Here is a 25,118-nt window from a genome sequence, read left to right on the forward strand (position 1 = left end):
TTCTAATTGAAACATTCTTTTTCTATATGGCCCACAAATGAAGAACCCCGCACACCACTTCCGCATCTCTCCTCTCTGCTGTGAGCCCCTCCTCATGGGCTCCTGAGCTCACTTCCCTCTGAAGCATTTTGTTTAGCGGTTACTCAGGCCAGCACCAGGCTTCTGTGGCATGAAAGAGACCAGAATGGGCAAGTAGAGGGGGTGAGAGTGAGGGCTGGAGCCGCTCACAGCCCTACCCAGGCTGTGACAGGACTCTGCCAGTAGAGTGGTCACTGAAACAAAGACAGACAGACAGACAGACAGAGTATCCTCCAGAAGAGGAGCCAAAACAGGGGAAGGAGAATGAGAGAAGGCCAGAAATGTGGTTTCCACAATCTCCTCCTCTTTCCACTGCTCTAAGGCATTGGCCCCTTTCAATCCTAACCTGCCACTAAGCCCCATTCCCCAGCTGCTGTGTCTGATCTTGAGTAAGTCAGAAACACTTCCTAATATACTTTCCTCATTTTTTCAGTTTTAAAAAATTTAGTGGCTAGGAGGCATTGCTCTTTATTCTTTAGCATATATATCTGGAGAGCCTTATCATGCTCCTTTCAATATCTATGAATATTCTATGTTTTAAATAATGTCAAATTTGTAGTCACGTATATAAAAATTGTTTTATGAAATTTTAAAATGATTGATCAGAATCAACATTTTTCTGTCCCTCCAAACTCATTGTGTATTCTCCCATACTTTACTATATTTCCTGTTTCTTCACCATTTTGAAACAAGGTAAGCTAGAACTGAAGAGTAGAGCATAGCCTAGTACAAAGGAGGAAGAGCCAAAAGAACCAGCCCAGCACATGGAGAAAAATCTATCTTGCAAATAAGCAGCTAATAAATGCAATGATACTTTTATTTCCAAAATCATAAATTAAACAAGTTTTCCTAATAAGAATTTCAGTAGTTGCATTCTAGGAAATGTTGGCTCCCCTAACAGGCAGACAGCATGGTAACTCACTGTGTCAGCATTCAGTATATTATCAAGTATTTAGTAAAACGTGATCTGTTTTAGCATATTCTAGAACTCTTTCCTCCAGGCAATCAGTTTTAATATGGGTTAATTCTGAATACCCTGAGTGGTTATCAAGATATATCAATGAAGGCTTCTGCTTCCCATGTTTGTCCATTCCCTGTTTTGGAGGGAGTTTTTCTAATTGTGCTTTGCTATGTGTGTTTTCTTGCACCCAATAAAAACCTTTCCTTGTAAACAACTTCAGCAAAGTGGCTGGGTATAAAATTAACTCAAATCAGTATAGCCTTCCTATACTCAAAGGATAAATGGGCTGAGAAAGAAATTAGGGAAATGACACCCATCACAATAGTCACAAAAAATATATAATATCTTAGTGTGACTCTAACCAAACAAATGGAAAAGCTGTATGACAAGAACTTGAAGTCTCTGAAGAAAGAAATCAAAAAGACCTCAGAAGATAGAAAGATCTCCCATGCTCATGGGATTAACATAGTAAAAAATGGCCATCTTGCTGAAAGCAATCAATTCAATGCAATCCGCATTAAAATTCCAACTCAATTCTTCATAGAGTTAGAAAGAGCAATTTGCAAATTCATCTGGAATAACAACAACAACAACACAAAAAACCCAGTATAGAGAAAACTATTCTTAACAATAAAAGAACTTCTGGGGGAATCACCATCCCTGACCTCAAGCTGTACTACAGAGAAATCATGATAAAAACTGTATGGTATTGATACAGAGACAGGCAGGAAGATTAATGGAATAGAATTGAGAACCCAAAAATTAAACCCACACACCTATGGTCACTTGATCTTTGACAAAGGAGCTAAAACCATCTAGTGGGAAAAAAGACAGCATTTTCAACAAATGGTGCTGGTTCAATTGGTGGTTCAACTGGTGGAAGAATGCAAATTGATACATTCTTATCTCCTTGTACAAAGCTCAAGTCCAAGTGGATCAAGGACCTCACCCCCCCCAAAAAAAACACACACAAAACAAAACAAAACAAAACAAAAAGATACACTGAAACTAACAGAAGAGAAAGTGGAGGCAGAGTCTCGAACACAAGGGCACAGGGGAAATCATCAACTTCTTATGCTCTAAGATCATCAATAGACAAATGGGACCTCATAAAATTGCAAAGCTTCTGTAAGGCAAAGGACACTGTCAATAGGACAAAACCAACAGATTAGGAAAAGAAGCAGCCAACAGATTGGGAAAAGATCTTTACCAATCCTATATCTGATAGAGGGCTAATATGCAATATATACAAAGAACTCAAGGAATTAGACTCCAGAGAACCAAATAACCCTATTAAAAATGGGGTACAGAGCTAAACAAAGAATTCTTAACTGAGGAATATCGAATGGCCGAGAAGCACCTAAAGAAATGTTCAACATCCTTAGTCATCAGGGAAATGCAAGTCAAAACAACCCTGAGATTCCACCTCACACCAGTCAGAATGGCTAAGATCAAAAACTCAGGTGACAGCAGGTGCTGGCTAGGATGTAGAGAAAGAGGAACATTTCTCCACTGCTGGTGGGATTGCAAGCTGGTACAACCACTGAAATCAGTTTGGTGATTCCTCAGAAATTCCTACTGGAGGACCCATCTATACCACTCCTGGGCATATACCCAGAGGATTCTCCAGCATGTAATAAGGACACATGCTCCACTATATTCATAGCAGCTTTATTTATAACATCCAGAAGCTGGAAAAAGCCCAGTTGTCCTTCAACAGAAGAATGGATACAGAAAATGTGGTATATTTACACAATGGAGTTCTACTCAGCTATTAAAAACAATGGCTTCATGAAATTCTTAGACAAATGGATGAAACTAGAAAATATCATCCTGAGTGAGGTAACCCAATCAGAAAAGAACACATTCACTGATATAAGTGGATGTTAGCCCAAAATCTCAGGATACCCAAGATACAATTCACAGACCACATGAAGCTCAAGGAGAAGGAAGACCAAAGTGTGGATGCTTCAGTCCTTCTTAGAAGGGGAAACAAAATACTCACAGAGACAAAGTGTGGAGCAGAGACTGAAGGAAAGGCCATTCAGAGACTTCCCCACCTAGGGAATGCATCCCATATAGAGCCACCAAACCCAGACATTATTGTGGATGCCAAGAAGTGTTTGCTGACAGGAGCCTGATATAGCTGTCTCCTAAGAGGCTCTGCCAAAGCCTGACAAATACAGAGGCAAATGCTTGCAGCCAACCATTGAACTGAGCACAGGGTTCCCAATGGAAGAGTTAGAGAAAGGACTGAAGGAGCTGAAGGGGTTTGCAACCCCATAAGAACAACAATACCAACCCACCAGACACCCCACCCCCACCCCAGAGTTCCCAGGGACTAAACTACGAACCAAAGAGTACACATGGAGGGACCCATGGCTCCAGCCACATGTGTAGCAAAGGAAGGACTTGTCAGGAATCAATGGGAGAAGAGGCTCTTGGTCCTGTGAAGGCTTGATATAAGGGACTGTCAGGTTGGAGAGGCGGGAGTGAGGGGGTGGGTTATGGAGCATCCTCATAGAAGCAGAGTGTACTGGCTGGTTTTGTGTGTCAACCTGATACAGGTTGGAGTTATCACAGAGAAAGGAGCTTCAGTTGCGGAAGTGCCTCCATGAGATCCAGCTGTGGGGCATTTTCTCAATTAGTGATCAAGGGGGGGAGGGCCCATTGTGGGTGGTGCTATCCCTGGGCTGGTAGTCTTGGGTTCTATAAGAAAGCAAGCTGAGCAAGCCAAGGAAAGCAAGCCAGTAAGAAACATCCCTCCATGGCCTCTGCATCAGCTCCTGCTTCCTGGCCTGCTTGAGTTCCAGTCCTGACTTACTTTGATGATGAACAGCAACATGGAAGTGTAAGCTGAATAAACCTTTTCCTTCCCAACTTGCTTCTTGGTCATGATGTTTGTACATAAATAGAAACCCTGATTAAGACATAGGGGGAGGAGGAGTGGAATAGGGAGTTTGGTGGTGGGGGGAAGGTTGGAAAGAGGACATTTGAAATGTAAGTAAAGAGGATCTGAGCACATAGGCAGTTCATCTGTCAGACCTCTGGGCGTGGGGCCTGTGTCCTGCCTAGAGAGCAGCAGGGGGAGAGAATCCCTGTGGCCATATTCGCTGCCTACTGGAGCAGAAGAGCGTCACTAGGTATTGTATCACCCCAAGCTTTAGATCTCTGGGGGTGCAAACTGCCAGAGGTCTGCCTGCACCCAGGACCTGAGCACACCTGACCCCAGTCATGGGGTCTGTATCCTGCACGGAGAACAGCAGAGGGAGCAACTCTCCGTGGCCATCTTCGTGACCTGCCAGGGCAGAAAAACATCACTAGGTACTGTATTATCCTGAGCTTAATATCTCTCTGGGGGTGCAAATCTCCAGGGGTCTGCCTGCGCTCAGGACCTGAGAACATAGGCGGTTTATCTGCAAGCCAGTCGGTCGTGGGGCCTGTATCCTACGTGAGAATCAACAGAGAGAGTGACCCCTCCATACCATCTTTGCTCCATAACAGAGCAGTCAGAGAACACCTGGTTCACCTTGACAACCCAAGTATAACATTGCTTGAGGCAAGACTGAGCAGGGCTCCAAAGGCACAAAAGAGGAAGGCAGCATATCAGTAATCTGTGCCAGAGGAAACTCAGTTATCCAGTATCGCGGAAATAGCCCTAAAGGTCCACAATAGGTTGAAGCACCAGCCAGTGACAATAAGACCATCTAACACCAGTGAGAACTAGATGGCTAAAGGCAAGCATAGGAATGTTACTAACAGAAACCAAGACATTATGGCAGCACCTAAACCCAATTCTCCAACAATAGCAAGTCCTGGATACCCCAACACACCAGAAAAACAAGAGTTGGATTTAAAAGCACTGGTAAGGATGCTGTTAGAGGAACACATGAAGGACATAAATAAATCTCTTAAAGAAATTCAGGAGAAAAATGATCAAAAGCTAGAAGGCCTTACAAGGGAAACACAAAAATCACTTAAAGAAATTCAGGACAATATGGGTCAGAAGTTTGTAGCCAATAAGGAGGAAATGCAAAAATCACTTAAAAAATACAAGAGAATTTTGATCAATAGGCAGAAGTCATGAAAGAGGAAACACAAAAATCTCTCAAAGAGTTAGAGGAAAACACAAACAAGCAAATGACGGAACTGAGCAAAAACTTCCAGGATCTGAAAACAGAAGTATAAACAACTAAGAAAACACAAAGGGAGACAACTTTGGAGATAGAAAACCTTGGGAAGAAATCAGGGACCGTGGATGCAAATATCAACAACAGAATACAAGAGATAGAAAAAAGAATCTCAGATGCCAAAGATACCATAGAAACCATGGACTCAACAGTCAAAGAAAATGCAAAATGCAAAAAGCTTGTAACCCAAAACATCCAGGAAATCCAGGACACAATGAGAAAGCCAAATTTAAGGATTATAGGCATTGATGAGAGTGAAGATTTACAACGTAAAGGGCCAGCAAATATCTTCAACAAAATTATGGAAGAAAAACTTCCCTAACCTAAAGAGAGAGATGCCCATGAATATACAAGAAGCCTAGAGAACTCCAAACAGACTGGACCAGAACAGAATTACCTCCTGTCACATAATAATCAAAACACAAAATGCACTAAACAAAGAGAGAATACTTAGGGCAGTAAGAGAAAAAGGGAAAGTAACATATAAAGGAAGACCTATCAGAATTACACCAGTCTTCTCACCAGAGACCATGAAAGCTAGAAGATCCTGGGCAGAGCTCATGCAGACTCTAAGAGAACACAAATGCAGGCCAAGACTACTATACCCAGCAAAACTCTCAATCACTATAGATGGTGAACCAAGACATTCCATGAAAAAACCAAATTTACACAATATCTTTCCACAAACCCAGCCCTACAAAGGATAATAGGGGGAAAACACCATTACAACGAGGGAAACTATACCCTAGAAAAAGCAAGATATTAAGCTTCTTTCATCAAACCCAAAAGAAGATAACCACACAAGTATAAAGTTAACATCAAAAATGATAGGAAGCAATAACCACTACTCCTTAATATCTCTTAACATCAATGGACTCAATTCCCCCAATAAAAAGACATAGAATAACAGACTGGTTATGTAAACAGGACCCTACATTTTGCTGCATACAGGAAATATACCTCAGTATCAAAGACAAAAACTACCTTAGAGTAAAAGGCTGGAAGACAATTCTACAAGCAAATGGTCTCAGGAAACAAGCAGGAGTTGCCATTCTAATATCAGATAAAATTAACTTTCAACCTAATGTCATCAAAAGAGACATGGAAGGTCACTTCTTGCTGGTCAAAGGAAAAATCCAACAAAAAGAAGTCTCAATCCTGAACATCTATGCTCCAAATACAAGGGCACCCTCATTCATAAAAGAAACTTTACTAAAGCTCAAAGCACGCATTGCACCTAACACAATAATTGTGGGTGACTTCAACACTCCACTCTCATCAATGGACCGACCAGGAAAACAGAAACTAAACAGGGAGACAGTGAAACTAATTGAAGCTTTGGACCAATTGGATTTAACAGATATATATAAATATATATATAGAGAGAAATTTTCATCCCAAAGCAAAAGAATATACCTTTTTCTCAGCACCTCATGGTACTTTCCCCAAAATCGATCATATAGTTGGTCACAAGACAGACCTCAACAAATATAAGAAGATTGAAATAATCCCATGCCTCCTATCAGATCACTATGGAGTAAAAGTGGTATTTAATAACAATAAAAACAACAGAAAGCCCACATACACATGGAAACTGAACAATACTCTACTCAATGATACCTTGGTCAAGGAAGAAATAAAGAAAGAAATCAAAGATTTTTTAGAATTTAACGAAAATGAAGGCACAACATACACAAATCTATGGGACACAATGAAAGCAGTGCTAAGAGGAAAATTCATAGCTTTGAGTGTCTCCAAAAAGAAATTCGAGAGAGCATACACTAGAAGATTAACGGAACAAATGAAAGCCCTGGAACAAAAAGAAGCTAATTAACCCAGGAGGAGGAGAAGACAGGAAATCATCAAACTCAGGGCTGAAATCAATCAAGTAGAAACCAAGAGAACCATACAAAGAATCAACAAAACCAGGAGCTGGTTCTTTGAAAAAAAAATCAACAAGATAGATAAACCCTTAGCCAGACTAACCAAAGGGCACAGAGAAAGTATCCAAATTAACAAAATTAGAAATGAAAAGGGACATATTACAACAGAAACTGAGGAAATTCAAAAAATCATCAGATCCTACTACAAAAGCCTGTACTCAACACAACTGGAGAATCTAGAGGAAATGGAAAATTTCTTAGACAGATACCAAATACCAAAATTAAACCAGGATCAAATAGATCATCTAAACAGATCCATAACCCCTAAAGAAATAGAAGGGGTCATAGATAGCCTTCCAACCAAAAAAGCACAGGACCAAATGGTTTCAGTGCAGAATTCTATCAGACCTTCAAAGAAGACTTAACACCAATACCCTTTATACTATTCCACCAAATAGAAACAGAAGGAACACTACCCAACTCCTTCTACGAAGCCATAATTACGCTGATACCAAAACCACACAAAGATCCAACTAAGAAAGAGAATTTCAGGCCAACTTCCCTTATGAATATCGATGCAAAAATACTCAATAAAATTCTTGCCCACCGAATCCAAGAACACGTCAAAACGATCATCCACCAGGATCAAGTAGGCTTCATCCCAGGGATGCAGAGATGGTTCAATATAAGGAAATCCATCAATGCAATCCAATACATAAATAAACTCAAAGAAAAAAACCACATGATCATTTCATTAGATGCTGAAAAAGCATTTGACAAAATTCAGCATCCTTTCATGCTAAAAGTCTTGGAAAGGACAGGAATTCAAGGCCCATATCTAAACATAGTAAAAGCAATATATATACAGCAAACTGGTAGCCAACATCAAACTAAATGGAGAGAAACTTGAAGCAATCCCACTAAAATCAGGGACTAGACAAGGCTGCCTCCTCTCTCCATATCTTTTCAATAGAGTTCTTGAAGTCCTAGCTAGAGCAATTAGACAACATAAGGAGGTCAAAGGGATACAAATTGGAAAGGAAGAAGTCAAACTATCACTATTTGCAGATGATATGATAGTATACTTAAGTGTCCCAAAAAACTCTACTAGAGAATTCCTACAGCTGATAAACAACTTCAGCAAAGTGGCTGGCTACAAAATCAACTCAAGCAAATCAGTAGCCTTTATATACTCAAAGGATAAGCAGACTGAGAAAGAAGTTAGGGAAATGACACCCTTCACAATAGCCACAAACAGCATAAAGTATCTTGGTGTGACTCTAAGCAAACAAGTGAAAGACCTATATGACAAGAACTTCAGATCTCTAAAGAAGGAAATCAAAGAAGATCTCAGAAAATGGAAAAATCTTCCATGCTCATGGATTGTCAGGATTAATATAGTTAAAATGGCCATCTTGCCCAAGGCAATCTACAGATTCAATGCAATCCCCATCAAAATCCCAACCTAGTTCTTCATAGAGCTAGAAAGAGCAATGCTCAAATTCATTTGGAATAACAAAAAACCCAGAATAGCTAAAACTCTTCTCAACAGTAAAAGAACTTCAGGGGAATTCAGTATCCCAGACCTCAAACTTTACTACAGAGCAATAGTGATAAAAACTGCATGGTATTGGTACAATGTCAGGCAAGCGGATCAATGGAATAGGATTGAAGACCCAGAAATGACCCTACACACCTATGGTCACTTGATCTTCGACAAAGGAGCTGAAAGCATCCAGTGGAAAAAAGATAGTCTTTTCAACAAATGGTGCTGGTTCGATTGGAGGTCAGCATGCAGAAGAATGCGAATCAATCCATTCTTATCTCCTTGTACTAAGCTCAACTCCAAATGGATCAAGGACCTCCACATAAAACCTGACACACTGAAACTAATAGAAAAGAAACTGGGGAAGACCCTTGAGGACATGGACACAGGGGAAAAGTTCCTGAATAGAACACCAATAGCTTATGCTCTAAGATCAAGAATTGACAAATGGGACCTCATAAAACTACAAAGTTTCTGTAAGGCAAAGGACACTGTCAAAAGGACAAAACGTCAACCAACAGATTGGGAAAGGATCTTCACCAACCCTAAATCTGACAAAGGGCTAATATCTAATATATACAAAGAACTCAAGAAGGTAGACCCTAGAGAACCAAATAACCCCATTAAAAGTGGGGGTACCGAGCTAAACAAGGAATTTTCACATGAAGAACTTCCTGAGGGCTGAGAAACACCTTAAGAAATGTTCAACATCATTAATCATTAGGGAAATGCAAATCAAAACAACCCTGAGATTTCACCTCACACCAGTCAAAATGGCTAAGGTCAAAAACTCAGGAGACACCAGGTGTTGGCTAGGATGTGGAGAAAGAGGAACACTCCTCCACTGCTGGTGGGATTGTAAGATGGTGCAACCACTTTGGAAATCAGTCTGGAGGTTCCTCAGAAAACTGGGCATGTCACTTCCGGAGGACCCTGCTATACCACTCCTGTGCATATACCCAGAGGATTCCCCAGCATGTAATAAGGACACATGCTCCACTATGTTCATAGCAGCTCTATTTGTAGTAGCCAGAAGCTGGAAAGAACCCAGGTGTCCCTCAACAGAGGAATGGATACAAAAAATGTGGTATATTTACACAATGGAGTACTATTCAGCCATTAGAAACAATGAATTGATGAAATTCATAGACAAATGGATGGAGCTGGAGAACATCATACTAAGTGAGGTAACCCAGTCTCAAAAGATCAATCATGGTATGCACTCACTGATAAGTGGATATTAACCTAGAAACTTGGAATACCCAAGAAATAATTCACATATTAAATGATGTCCAAAAAGAACGGAGGAGTGGCCCCTGGTTCTGGAAATACTCAATGCAACAGTATAGGGGAATACCAGAACAGGGAAGTGGGAAGGAGTAGATGGAGGAACAGGGGGAGGGAAGAGGGCTTATGGGACTTGCAGGGAGTGGGGACCCAGAAAAGGGGAAATCATTTGAAATGTAAATAAAGAATACATCGAATAAAAAAATCAACTATTAATAAAAAACTTAAAATCTTTTTTATTCAGAAAAAAGAAATGTAAGTAAATAAATATAATAAAAGAACCTTTCTTTGCTAGAAAAAATTACAATAATGATGGAATAGACCTGAAAAGCATTAGTTTATTTTATCATTAAGTTCATAATTCTTAAATGGCAGATGAAAATATTTTATTTTTCTAAAACATGGTTTCTCCATGTAGCTCTAGCTGTCCTGGGACTCCATAGGCCAGGCTGGCTTCAAACTCAGAGATTTACCTGCTTCTACCTCCCAAATGCTGGGATTAAAGGCATGTACCTCCACACCCAGCAGAGAAAACATTTTAAAGCATATATTTTTCTGTTTGTAAACAGTTATGCTTTTTAAGTAAAAACTGCCCTCAAAGAAAGTTTTAGTTTTCCTGTTTCTTCAGAGTGACAAAATTATTTTGTTTTGGTCATCGACTTTTAGATAGTCTTTCAAATTAAAGGTTAAGGTAGTTGGGAATGTTATTCTTAGAGGAAAAAGATAGGTAAGAAACAATATTCAAGGAACTGGCTAGAGTTCTAAGGGACCATGAAACTAATGAAATGTAGGGCTTAGAAAGGTTCTCAATATAAAACCAGATTCAGGAAAATCACTCATTTATTATGTCACAGAAAATATTTCAGTATGAATTATGAATAATCCTAAAAATGATTCTGTCTAGTTAACTTACCTCAGAATTAATGTTTACGTTGATGTTCTCCTGAAAGCTAACCACAGACTCATCAGTCACATCCTTCCACTCCTGGGATTGACCTAACTCACTGTGGGAATTTGGCTCTTCCATCATGGAGGGTTCTTCATTATAAAGAAGTAAAGATAATGTTACCAAAGTGCATTTCAAACTTGAACTGATATACGGCTATTCAAAAAGAAAACTTCTGACCAGTCACTTGGAATCCAAGGATCTCAGTAAGGAATGCACGCGTTCTTTACACTCCCCCAAGTCTCACATAATTTCTACCTTTCTCCACCCCCACCTCCCCTTCTCATTCCCACTCCCCGTCATCTTCAGCCTCATGCACTCTCACATATTCACTCCCAAGACAACAGGAATTGTGTAAGCTCATCATGGTGTACTAATTCTGTACATTTTAATGTCTTCAGAAACGGTCACTGGGAAGAGGAAGCTTATTCATCACATAAGTTTTATTACTTTATAACTAAAACCACAATGAGTGATTATTAACATTTTGTGAAATTTATTTTAGGTGGACAGTGATATCTGTTTCATGAGTAGTTGTATTATTTAAGCACTGACCTTATCACTATATATTTTAGGTTATTTTAAAATGAAACATTCTGATAGACACAGACTTTATTTTTAAAGTATTATGAATACTGTGCTAAGCGAGTGAAAAATGCTGTAATTCATCTTCTGTATATATGTGGAGAGGATACTGGGGATTAAACCTAGGATCTCACACATTCTAGGCAAGTACTCTATACTAAGCTATACCACAAGCCCCTTTTAGTGTATTTTAGTCTGAAACACAGCCAGGCAGGCTCTGGACTTGCTCTGTAATTCAGGCCGGCCTTGAAGTTGCAATCCGTCTACCCTAGTAGGTAGGATTTCAGGTCTGTGACATCAGGATTGGTCTATATTTCACCATTTCAGTAAAGTCTTGAGGCAGAAATTAATGTGAACAGCAGAAAACTGCTATACTAAGGTGATATTTTAACTTAAGATATTCTTCTATAGATAGAGATATCTGAAAATATAGATTTGAACACAGTTTTCATTCTGAAACATACAATTCAATTTTTGTTTGTGCAACCTTCCCCTTGACATTAACAGAACTAGAAAGTCTCACCTAGAATGTGCTGGTTTCCCACTTCTTTCCTTATTGACTCTTTCTGTGTCAATTTTGCAAGTTTATAGTCAAAGGACAGGAAGCATTTTGTAAACAACTGTAACAACACATTTACACTCTCAGTTTTATATTAGTAAAGCAATTCAATACAGCACAAGCCCATATGCTAAAGAAGTAAAAGCTATTCGTATACATTTGTTTTTCAAGCTGGGCATAGTGGCACATGCCTCTAATACCAGTACTCAGGAGGCAGAGGCAGAGTCAGGCACATCTCTGTAGATTTGAGGCCAGCCTAGTCTACATAGTGAGCTCCAGGATAGCTAGAGCTACACAGTGAGACTCTGTCTCTGGAAATAAGAAAAGAAAAATAAAAGTAAAAGCCATTCCCATACTTTTTTTTTTTTTAACAAATTAAGTTTAAAATAAAGGTTTTTTCCCCTGCATGTCCAATTATGTTGTAAATGAAGAAAATTTATTTATAAACAAACATCATATTCATGCAAAAGATGGAAGCAATTACCATTTTCAATTCATCATTAATCAAATCCTGGGTAGCGGTTGACAGAAGCGTATCCACTCCTCCCCTCTTCTTCCACATCATCAGCCTTTGTGTGGGGGGCGCGAGGTCCAGAACCATCAGCGTGTCCATGAAGGAGGTGAGCTGCTTATGCATAGTCTTGCTGCTTATCTCCTTGACCGGATCGACAAGCAATCTCCTCTTTTTTCTCTTCCTCCTATCAACAATATCTGAGAGAAACAGGCATAAATGGACTTAGAATGTTTTGTAAAATGATATTCTTGGCTAATAAATATCTTAAAAGTCACAGACAACCTGCAGGGTTGCAGTGGGAAGAAAATGAAGACTTATGCTCTTTGAAAATATGCTTTGTAAAGTTTTTGCAAAACTAGAGCAGTCAAGAGCTGATACATGTTCAAGGTATTGTATGAGGAGGAAGGACTCTGTTCACTTATTAAATGGGCAACTAGAGAAACACAGCGAAGAGGGAAAGTGCAGCTAAAGAATAAGGAACTTTCTTTTCATTCTTAAATGTGTAAAAGGACGTTTCAAAATATTAGTGTGTGTCTTTCTAGTGTATTTCACCAAAATTCATATATGAATTCAAAGTAGGTAGCTAACCCCCTACCATGCAGAAGTCAAGCTTTCACTGAGTAAAGCTGAAAACATTTTGAATTGAACTCAGTCTTAAAGTTTCCACCTTCCCAAACTGGAACTATGATTTGAATAGGAATACATGTGATGGAAGAATTATCTAAGATTTCTTTTATATTCTTCTCCTATTTAATGCCCAGTGCTACTACCATGCAGCCTTCTATAATGTTGTATGGATTGTTTACATATTGACAGAAGCCATCTAGGAAAGACTATGGCAAGCAAGTGAGATTTTTGGAGATGGCCCACCATTTTATATGACTGTGATGAGTGCAATCTGGAGAGGCACAGCCCTAGAGACTTCATCCCTTCTCGCTGCTGATATGCCTTCCCTGCCACTATTACCAGCCTAATGATGCCTACACATCAGCCCATCCTATTGGTCAAATTTTTTGCAGATCAACATGAAGAGGAACTTTTATGAATTAATGATATTTAGATGAATTAATGACTTTATAGAATTCCAAATTTAATTAAAATAGTTTTAGGAAGAAAATGTAAGGAGATGGTTTTAGTTGTTTTGTCAGAAAAACATAATAAAGTTAGGATCAAGAATAGAATGTGCCCCCTTATAGAATAGAAAGTAAAGGCTGCATAATAATGAGGAATACAATGAGCCTTCATAAATTACATTAAGAAGAGAAATGGGTTTGGGACAAATTTGTGATTAAGGAAAAACACTGATTGTAGGTCAAGTCCAAAGATGAATCCACAGGTGTGCACTATGATAAAGAAAGCAAAAGTGAAACTGTTGCTTTGATCTTATGAGCTTATAGAATGAAATACTGCTTTGAATTAACTATTGACATCCTTCTGTAATTCCTCTTTTGTTTAACATTTTATGTATGAGGTAATTTTATAAAGAACTTTTGTTTAAGAAGGTATAAAAAGAAAAGAAACAAAAGTGGCTGTTGGGGCTCTCTGCTCCATCCACCAAATGTATATATGTATATATGTCTGTCTCTATATACATATGTATTCATGTATGTGTGTATGTATATAAGTATGCATGTACACTTGTAAAACTGATGAAACAGGTGGTCTGGCCTGAGAAAGAGAGAGAGGGAGAGGGAGCAAGAGAGAGAGGTAGGGGGAGAGAACACAAGCACACACCAACACTCAAGTGTATACCTGAGCCTCTTGCCTGGTGAAGGGGGGGCTTTGAGCCAAAAAGCAAAGAGACCAAGTAACTATGTTTTTTCCTTAATCCCTTGCTGCTATTTAAGCAGGAGTTAAATTGCCAGAAGCCAGTAGCTTTTGGCCCTGGAATAGCAAGAAAGAGTTAAAATTCCAGAAATATGCAGATTTTGGTCCTGATTACTGACTCCATACCCACTTTTGCTGTATTATTTGGGAAACTGGATGCTGGGCCAGCCCACACCAGCACATCTCAAGCAATCATGATATCAAGGCACCGAAGATAAAAATAAAAACATGAAACCTCTTACCTAAACCATCAATTGGGTCAAGAGTAAATCCTTCTTCTTCTTCATTTGATACTAATGTTATTTCATTTATTTTTTCATCATCAGATATATATTGGTCATCTGAATTACCTGGTTCTACTAATAAAAGCACCATAAAAGAAAAAAAAACAAAAACATGTGACTATGCTACATATTAGAAGAGAATATGAGAAATAAAGTAAAGAATAATTGAGGACATATTGCTAGCTGGGGTAATATATAAATTCTTAGAATCATGAATTTTAACAGAGGCAAAGAGATTCAGTAATAAATGGTCTGGGACCTACAACATTTGAATGTCAATAACATTACCCTTTTTTGCATATGAAATATCTCAGGCTTGGTTACAATCACAGCAAAAATGAAAACAAAAAATTTACCAATACAAATATTCTATGATAACCAAATATTTATGTTCACTTGAACCATCAATGGACTTACATAGAACCAACCATAGCTAATTTTGATTGTCCAATAATTTTTATATTTTTAATTTTGATTATTGTGCTAGTAACAACAAACATTGAGAAAAACAAAAATAAGGTTAACTAGACTTTAAATACTTAGGGGAAAAGTACTATCTTAAAGACCTCAACCTATCTGAGATACTTTGATAAGAATTTCAAGTAGAGAAAAATATTCTTATTTGAAAATTTATAATCTCTCAAATTATTTGTCAATGGTCAAGCTCTACAATGTGATTATTTCTCTTTCCATATAGCATACATTACTTTTTAGGATTTGAAAGCAAACTACTTAGGAAGAATCAATGTGATCTGTAAAAGCCAGTCCTGGTTAACTACCTTTTCAGACTCTAACTTCCTCTGCGTTAAAGCATTTGAAGGACAATATTCTCCAATACAGTACTGCAGAAACTTAAGTTCTGAGACTTGATTTGAACATCATCAGCATCTGTACATTTGCTATTAAAAAGACTTCAACATACCCATTATACTGCTGGGAAGCTCAGGAGGCAGAGAAACTTCTTTGTTCAAGCATGTGTCTTCTAAAAAGGTATTCTCATCTTGCAAGAGATTGTCTTTAAAAGCATAAACAAATATTTTTATTCACTAAACATGCACTACCACTAATGTACATAAGACACTTTACTCCAGCTTCTTAAACTCTTTGTTTTTATTCCATATGGGGTCATATAACTGAATGAGGGTGGTTAGCATGATGTGAAATTTCTGACAACAAGGAAAACCAATTAAATGTATTTCTGGCAGCGCTCACTCATGCTTCATTGCACCACTTTACCAAGGCCTTGGGTCGGAACACACAATATGCACTTTGCACTGTGTGTGCTATCATGTGTCATACAATGCCACAAACACTGTCTGAAATACCTTGGCAAAGATTCAAGATTACTGTATGTTATGAATGTCATTGTTTTTACTATGTATACAACATTTTCTGTTCTAACAGGAACATGACTTGATTATAGTAAATACATTTAATACTTTCCTATCATATCTCCTTGTAAATTAGCACATTCTTAGATTATAACTAAACATACTCATATCATCTTGTATGACTACTTATGCAAACCAGTATTGCAATCTCAGCATTACAAATTCTAAAATTGAAATATTGATCAACTCTGAAGAACACTGAAAATGCTCTACATTCTACAGTATCAAAAGTTTAGCGGAGATTTTTCTTAATGGAAGTAAATAAGAATCATCTCAATTTCATGTATATTTATTTTAACAAGTGGTAAAATGACATAGTACACCAAATAATTATTTTAGAATACATTTCTTTATTTTCAGTTAACATTGGTTTGTATAGACATTTAAAGTTGTTTTAATATATTTTAAATTTTTATGTGTATGGGTGTTTGCTTGTATATATATTTGCACCAAATGTATGTAGTGCCCACAGAAATAGAAGGCAGCTTTGGATTTACTGGATCCAGAGTTACAGATGGTTGTGAGCCTTACTGTGGGTGCTGGGAACTGAACCCAGGACCTCTGGAAGAGCAATCAGTGCTCTTAACCACTGAGCTCTCTCTCCAACCCTTTGTATACACATTTTATATACTTATATACCCAGGACCACCTAGGAATTTCTTAGGCAAAAGGGGGTTGTGTATGAAAAAGTTTAAGAAGCTGTGGCTTACACAAGGGATAACCACACTTCTTTCTTTCTCTGACCCCTCTTCTCTTCTCTCCCTGCTCATTTTTCTCTCTCTCTCTCTCTCTTTTTTTTTTTTTTTGAGACAGAATTTCGTTATGTAGTAACTGACCTAGAACTTCTTATATAGTCAAGGCTGGCCTTAAATTCATGATTATTCTGCCTCATATTCCCAAATGCTAACATTGCAGGTATGAGCTACCATGCCTGACTGTTAGCTAGACTTTTAATACAAACTGGAAAAAAATTTGTAAATGTACTTCATATAATTAATAATATTTAAAATTTATACTTTTGTTTTCTCAGTGTCTCTCCAAATATAATATTTTATACTAATATTGTATTTTACATATAAAATGCTACAATAAGAATACAGGAATACAAGAAGAATATCTATTCCACAATTTGTATTAAAGAAAATGTTACCAGCATATAATCTAGTATATTTTGTGAAGAGTATACTAATCTCACTTCTCTATTCCAAAATGTAAGGAAAAATAGGCAGGAGTTAATAGCTTCTATAGGAATGTGTTTTAACATATAACTATTAATTTAGGCCTAGCCTAAAAATATTATAGACTTTGAAAACATACGTGAAAAATTAGTTGGCCTACAAGCACAGACATGTAACTAAAATTTCAATTTGATTTAACAACAGATACTTTATGGCGATTTGATTAAAATAATATTTAATTTTTATGGGCAGAAAGCATACCAATCATTTCTCCTGCAGCTCCTTCATCTCCAAATCCATCTCCATTGTCAAAGAACAAAGATTTTTCCTCAGTGAGGCTTCCAGAACTATGTTCAACTACAAGACCACTGGAGTTCATTAATATGTTGTCATCAAAGAAGCTATGTCTTCTGAGGAGTTCAGGTTCATCCCCTACATAAATGAATACCATCAGTGCCAAGCTAATTATAGAAACACATACCTTTAGAGTTAGTGGAAACAGATACCATCTAGCATAATTCATCCTATTCTATGAGGAAAATAAAAGCTTTAAAATTATTGCATTATCTTATAGAGGACACCCAGTTAATCAAAATAGACTAGATTTCAAGTTTCATATTCGCCCAATACAATAGGTAAAATGTCAGAGCATTCAATAGAGTTTATAGTTATGTGGGAGTAAATTTATTCTCTATATATTTTGTTCATCACATTCTGTTTAATCAAGTATTATTTCATACCATTTCATGTAGACAACTGCTTGAACAGTTTATGCCTAACAAGAATTTAGGAAATCTATCTACGGGTACAAAGAGAAACCCTACCTCAAAAAGAAAGGTATGCTAAAATATTAAAGAATGGGCTTATAATATTCATTCAGTAAATATGTATAGAATATACTAGAAGTTGAAAATGAAATACTAAAAAGAACACAAGCAGTCAGCTAACATTAACTTAGCACTTAGTTAATTATATTATGCAACAGAAGACATAATTCTCATTGCACAAATAAGAAAACATCACTGAAAGGCTTGAAGCCAGACCTAATTTGTCATTAGGTTATACTGATAGCTACAGAGGACCCAGAGTTATCTCTGGCATGTTCTTTTTAACCTTTGGATTTTAAATCATTATGTCCATGATTTTGAACACTTGACTTCAGATGTTGGTCTTCTCTCCCTTCTAATAACCTACGTTAATTATTATACTGTAAAAAAAAATGAAGTACCACCCATATTGAATATTTGTCTGTAGACATACATCACTCTGGATTAAATATTTCCTGAATGGGCTAAATGACAGTTTGAAAAAGAAGTAAGAACATGTTTAGATCATTCAGGTGCAACTCTTCTAAAATGAAAACCAGCCTTAGTCTGAGAATAACACTTATAAACAGACACTAATTTCTGAGTATTGAACATTTCAAGAGTCTGAGGGTGCTGCACACTTACAATTTCAGTACTCAGGAAATACTCAAATCTGAGTAACAGGTAAGGCTGGGTTAAGTAGTGAGACTGAATATCTATCTATCTATCTATCTATCTATCTATCTATCTATCTATCTATCCATCCATCCATCCATCCATCCAGATATTACAGAGATGAAATAATCTAAACCTTCAATTTTAAATTGTAATCTAGGACAGAAAATATCAATATTAAACATTTCTTAAGGTTTGAAGGGAAAAATTACATACTAGTGGAGAGAACAAAAGGCAAGAATAGAGAAAATAACCTCAGATACTGCTATCAGGAACACAACTTTACAGACAGGGTCATGAGGCTCAGCTAAGTCATCTACTTAGTATACACACAAACGGATAGAAACAGTCCAGATTCAAACCTAGAACTGCTGATAGACTACCATGTTCATCCATTTTTTTGAGTTATGCAAGATAGAGCACTGTGAACAATTAAGTTGTTTTGGTTAGATGGTAAGACATATGCTTCAGGCTTACCAAGAATAAATAGCAAAACAAATTTTTTATAGTAACTGAGCAGAATAGTTATATATATATAAACAAATTTGTATATATTGACTAATAAAAATATAAACTTGAATTTTTGTTTCTGATTTTTAATTTTTCTAATGATTCATTTTCAAATCTAATAATTGACCCAGTTTATACAAAAATAAAATACAGCACAGATGGAAATTAACATTTATAAAAGGAGTCCTTCGCCACAGATTAAGCAGCATGACAGATAGCAAGCACTATAGAAGGGAGTGAGGAGAGGGAACAGAGGTCAGGGATGTAGCTCAAGCATCACTCGCACACTCCACACCCTGTCCCAAGACAAGTTTAGGTAATCCTTCTCCTACAGTCATTGCTTTGAACACTGAAAGGATTTCAAAGATAAATGCAACATTCTCATGAACTTTGTAGAGCAATACAGAAAGTATGTAAATATGACATGAGACAAAAGCCAGAAGTAATAGTTGGATTATACCATATCACCCCATTTAAAAATACATATGCCTAGTCAGGCATGCCAGCACTCAGGAGGCAGAGGCAGGCAGATCTCTGTGAGTTTGAGGCCAACCTGGTCTACTACATGAGTTCTAGAACAGCTAGGGCTGTTACACAGAGAAATCCTGTCCTAAAACAAACAACCCACCCCACAAATTTAAAAAAATCCAACCAAAGCCCATATTACCCAAACATAGTTTAACATTTCAAAAATCATTTCATGTTTCATAATAAAACTGTAAATCAGTGAGGGTGGTAGCATTCTCCTTCCTCACTCTCAAGCTGCTGACTTAAATCTGTTATAACCACACACACAGAAGAAAATATATTTGAAGAAATTTTATGCAATACACACACACACACACACACACACACACACACACACACACTACCAACTGTTAATTTGGATATCTCCTTTGAGAGCAGAAACTGCTTTTCTTTTTTAAGGGAGATAGGCTCTCACTATAAAGAACTAGCGGGGATTATAGGTATTTGCCATCACATCAGTCCCAGAATTTATATCTTTAAATTTAGTACTGTTCCTGTCTGTTAGATCACTTGATATATAAGAAATTTAAGAAATAGAAATTCATAAAAAAAATGGTTGCACAATGATAAAATAAATTCACCATAAGACAGGGCATTAGCATTTAGAACAGACAAAAGAATGAAGACTTTTTATACATGAAAACATCTATTCTATAGATATCTCTACTACCCCTGGTTTTTATACAAAATGCAAATATAATTGATGACATCTTATAATTTTAGTTTCTCAAATATTCTCACCAAAACTCTCAGCCTGGAAAAGCAGATCATTGCTACATTCTTCTCTGAGTGTGATTTCCTCTGGTCTACTTTGGTTCTGAGCAAGGGGCTCTGAAATATCAATATCACTATAGAGAAACATATTTAGGAAATATATGAGCAGAAAAGAACATGGGTTTACAAACCTGACAAAACTTAAAAACAAATTATAATACAAGGATGTTTATTTTGTCAATAGTATTTTTCTGAGCATGAGCTTTAAGACCCACACATATAAACAAGTAATGTTCTGGTTAATAAAGTGTTTTCCACAGTACTTTCCAGTACCTATCTTATGTGTACATTTGAATAGACGGTTACTATTGCTATGGCTCAAATATTTGAGTTCCCTCCAGCTCCAGATAATGAAAGCTATTTCCGAGGGTGATGCTATTAAGAGATGAGGCCTCTAAGAAGCAACCAGGTCATGAGGGCTCTGTTTTCAAGAACAGAATTTGTACGGCCCTACACTACCATCTTGATTTTACACCAGGTGAGGATGTAGAATGACTGCCTTCTATGAACCAGCAAGCAAAGACTCTGGACTTATGGCATCTTAACTTTAACCTTCCTTTGTCAATGCTCTGACAAGAACTGAGTAATTTATAAACAGAAATTCATTGCACATGGGTCTGGAGTTCGGGAGGCCAAGATCAAGGCATCACAGATTTAGTATCTAGTATGTACCGATTCCCCATAGACAACACTTTCCTGCTGTATCCTCAGATAGTGGAACTATCAGAAAGTTTCCTTGGCCACTTTTATAATGCCACGGATCCCATTAAGGAGGGCTCTCAGCTTTCACAATCTCATCATGTTCAAACGTTCCCACCATTTGTACCATCACCAGGGGATTAGGTTTCAACATGTGAAATTACAGAAACATACACATGAATTCAAATCCAAATTCTGTTGTCCAAAAACATAAGTTACTTCCTTCTCTCTCCTTCCACAACCTTCATCCTTTAGCTATCCTGGTTTCTATAAGGGGTAGCTTCATTTTATGCCTCAAATTAAATAGTCATTCTTTACTTCTTTAGGGTTACTTTTATTTCACTAACATATTTACTCCGCTTTCTGTACATACCCATTCATTTGACTGCTACTGTATTAATAAAGTGAAGTTTGAAAACTGGTCCAATACTACCTCATGTGGATTACTACAATAACCTCGCAAGTTTTCTTTTCCTTTCTTTTCCCTATATAGTGACACAACCAGAGGGAGCATGTTGAGACCAAGTGAGAGCTGGCCACTCCGCTGTTCTCTATTGAAAACTCTTGTGCATTCTCTCCCAGCAAGATAAAAACTCGCAAACCATATGCCACCTGCATCTCTTGCTCCTTCTCTGACCTCATTTCTTTACTACTCAGCCTTTCTTTCATTCCACTTCATTTCATTTGCATTCTTGCTGCTCCTGAACATGTCCAATGGCCTCTGTGCTATTGCCTTTCCACTTGGTTCTTGGCCATTCTCGCAGAGACCTTTTACTTCACTGGTTATTTCCATTAGAACATTCTTCTATGTTATTGCATAGGTTTGTTCCCTTAGCATCTCCAGGCTTGTGCTCTTACTTCATCAGAAAATCCTTTCCTGACAATCCTATTATTTACATTGATTTCATTATTTGTCTTAATATTCATTTATCTTCATAGTGCATGTTTACTTGTTATTATCAGTCTATACCAACTAAAATATAAGATCCATTAGGCCAGGAACTGTTTTATTCATTGGTATCTCCTCACTGCCTAGAACTGTATATGCCTACTAAAGGAAAGGCATTTATTTAACAAATATTTATTAGATGAACAGACATATATCAATACTACAAACAATATTTAATCAATGAGACATTTTGGGTTTTGTACTTTAGAATTCCACACTGCAATTTAGGCCTTTGTCATTTGTACTTGTTCAGTTGTTTTCTAGCTAAAGTTGCCTTCATCAAATCTGAATATGAAAACAATAAAAACATCAAGAAAGCAAAATAACTCACTTTATATTGTAGATGTCAAAATCATGAAATTCTTCTGGTAATGTGATAGTGTTGTAAGCTGCTTCAAAATTCTCTTTTGGGAGGTCAACCAGTCCTGAAAACAATGAAAAATAAATATAATAAGCAGTGGTCCCTTATAAAACATTAAACTTCCAATTAAATCTTTATCATCTCTCACGAGCTTCATCCTGCCCCTCAGCAGCCTATTTTTTTAATGAAGTATCCATAGTAACAGTCACCAGAAGTAAAGAGATCAGATAATTCTCGTGCTCAAAGATTTAAGCATGAGTAAGGTATCCCTGTACTTATGCCATCTAAAGAGACTCTCCTCAATCAACAGACTCCACATACAGCCTTTTTGTCCCCTGAGAAGGGCAAGCATTTCTTTTTTACCTCAAGACATCTGCACTTGTAGATTCATTTGCCTATAGTGCCATTCCCTCAGGGACTACTTACGTATGTGAGTACTTCTCATTTTTCAAGTGCGAGTTTAACTTCTATCCCCTCACAAAGGTTTTTCTCCAACTATCCTGTAAAATGAACTCTTTTATTTTCTATTGTAGATCTTGCTTCCTTTATAGCATGATCACTTATGGGTTCAGCGATCCTTTAATGCCTTTCATCACAGCATGACCAAAATCTGTAATTATTGTAGTAAGTTTTAAAAAATATTTTCATTATCTGATTTTCTCACCTGACTGAAAAAGAAATATTCATCTTGCTTGTCTTTGTATTCCAAAGCCTAGCATCATGTCAAGCATAAAGCATGAGCGTCAACAAATATTGTGATATACATAAATAGTAAGTGAGCATGTAAAACACAGGATGCATAGAAATCTACCTAAAGACTCTAAAACTATTTTAAATGAGAAAGATTAAAAAAGAATTATCAGTTGGAGTCCGCAAATGTTGATGGATGGATAGTCTATGAGAGGCTCTAACACAGACAGGTACATTAGAAAAATGCATACAGGAAAGATGCTTCCTTTCGGGAGCTTGAAGACTAGCGATGGAGGAAAGACCTTTATTTAAAATAGTATTATAAAAATAGAAAATGATACATGTATAAATTTTAAATTTTAGGCACTGTATTTATAACACATATAAACTTCTAGCACTGTAGAATGTCTAAGAATTTTGATAATACTTCATAATTACTATGCAATTTAAGACTCTCAAGAATTCTATATTTACATTTTGTCAGTAATTTTGTTCTCATAAAGTAAAAAAAAAAAAGGTGTGGTGAACTAAACGACCCATTAAAAATAAGTGTATCAGTTTCTTATGCAATTGTGATGATTTTAAGTATATTTTTATATTAATACAGAAAGCATAACAAGTTTGGAAGCATAACCATTTCCTACAAACACAGGGAAAGAATGAGGAAAAGAATATAATTATCTTTATGAAATCTTAAGATCCAGTCGAAATGAAGATTATATTCATTATATTCACCTGAAATTTCAGTATGCTCACAACTAAAAGACACCACCCAACACGAAATTTCCCAAAGGAATCAATAGTGGCACAAAATAACATTGTATGTATACCTGGGCGAAATGTCATCTTCATCTTAAGAAAGGCTTCACTGCAATCTGCCAAAAGGTATTTTGCCTTCCTGTTGTAGATTCGAACAACTCCCAAAAGAAGGTGTCCTGAAGTTCGGAGTGCAATTTTCACCTTTGAGTGATTTTATAAAACATCAGAAAAATAATAGATAAGGCTTGTATATCCTGTTCTTTGAAAACTAAGAAACATCATAATTTCTCTTCGAAAAGCAATTGTTATATTCTTACTAAAGTAAACCACTTTTAAACTCACCATATAAAATAATTTACTTTTATTTTTGCATATTTAGCAAAGCCACAAAAGCTTCAGCAAACCTTCACTTAAATCTATATTAGAGTGCCTTTGTGCAGACAATTAATTTTGGGGGGAATAAAAAGTTTTGAGAAGCAAAACTGTTTGGAAACATATTTTAATTCTTCCACATCAGCCATGGTTAGTACATTTATTGTTTTAATCAGTAACATACCTTAGGTGAAATAATTTTTTGAATGGTTATTTCTAGGTTACACTCAAACACATGGGCCTTTGTGAGTTTCTTCTCCCAGTGAGCTGCAAGCCATATTTTGGCCAATGGTCCGCGTTTACTCATAAGCACTTGAGTGTAGAACATGTCGCCTGTATTCCTTAGCTGTAGTTAAGGAACTAGAGAGAACACAAAACAAATGTCTTAAATTTGATAAGAAAACCTTTTTGGTATTCTTTTACTGCAATAAAAATGTACCACTAATTCTACAGAATGATACTCAAATTATCTTCTAACACAATGTTATTACTTTTCTCATTAAAAAACCACTATTTAGAATGTTATTAAAACTCAGGACAAAATTCTGTCTAGAAACTTTTGAACCACACTCTCTTTAAATGTATTCAATGAGATCAACTGATGTCACATTTTCTATTTAAAGACTATAATTTATCTTCTTATTAATATAGTAAAATAAGTACATAAAGACTTCAATGGAAAAAAGGAGATAGAAACAGGAAAGAACAATAGAAAAAAGTGGACAAAACTAAGGTCATCTGTTTCCTAAGAATTAAGAATTTGATG

General features: G+C 36.8%; 1 protein-coding gene across 2 annotated transcripts in view; it reads right to left on the bottom strand.

Annotated features, from left to right (window-relative positions):
* Rad21l1 (RAD21 cohesin complex component like 1) overlaps window positions 1-24,680 on the bottom strand; it is a 34,036-nt gene extending 9,356 nt beyond the window's left edge. For both annotated transcript variants that reach the window (XM_052183876.1, XM_052183875.1), the window contains exons 1-10: window positions 24,537-24,680; window positions 24,052-24,181; window positions 22,502-22,595; window positions 20,490-20,596; window positions 17,491-17,661; window positions 15,583-15,675; window positions 14,619-14,735; window positions 12,520-12,746; window positions 12,000-12,096; window positions 10,859-10,983 (exon numbers count right to left, since the gene is read on the bottom strand). In XM_052183876.1, coding sequence (XP_052039836.1) covers window positions 10,859-10,983; window positions 12,000-12,096; window positions 12,520-12,746; window positions 14,619-14,735; window positions 15,583-15,675; window positions 17,491-17,661; window positions 20,490-20,596; window positions 22,502-22,595; window positions 24,052-24,181; window positions 24,537-24,680 — 1,305 coding nt within the window. The remainder of the gene's footprint in view (window positions 1-10,858; window positions 10,984-11,999; window positions 12,097-12,519; window positions 12,747-14,618; window positions 14,736-15,582; window positions 15,676-17,490; window positions 17,662-20,489; window positions 20,597-22,501; window positions 22,596-24,051; window positions 24,182-24,536) is intronic.
* Window positions 24,681-25,118: the final 438 nt, after the last annotated feature.

This window comes from Apodemus sylvaticus, chromosome 5 (genome assembly GCF_947179515.1).
Source record: "Apodemus sylvaticus chromosome 5, mApoSyl1.1, whole genome shotgun sequence".
Lineage (NCBI taxonomy): Eukaryota > Metazoa > Chordata > Mammalia > Rodentia > Muridae > Apodemus > Apodemus sylvaticus.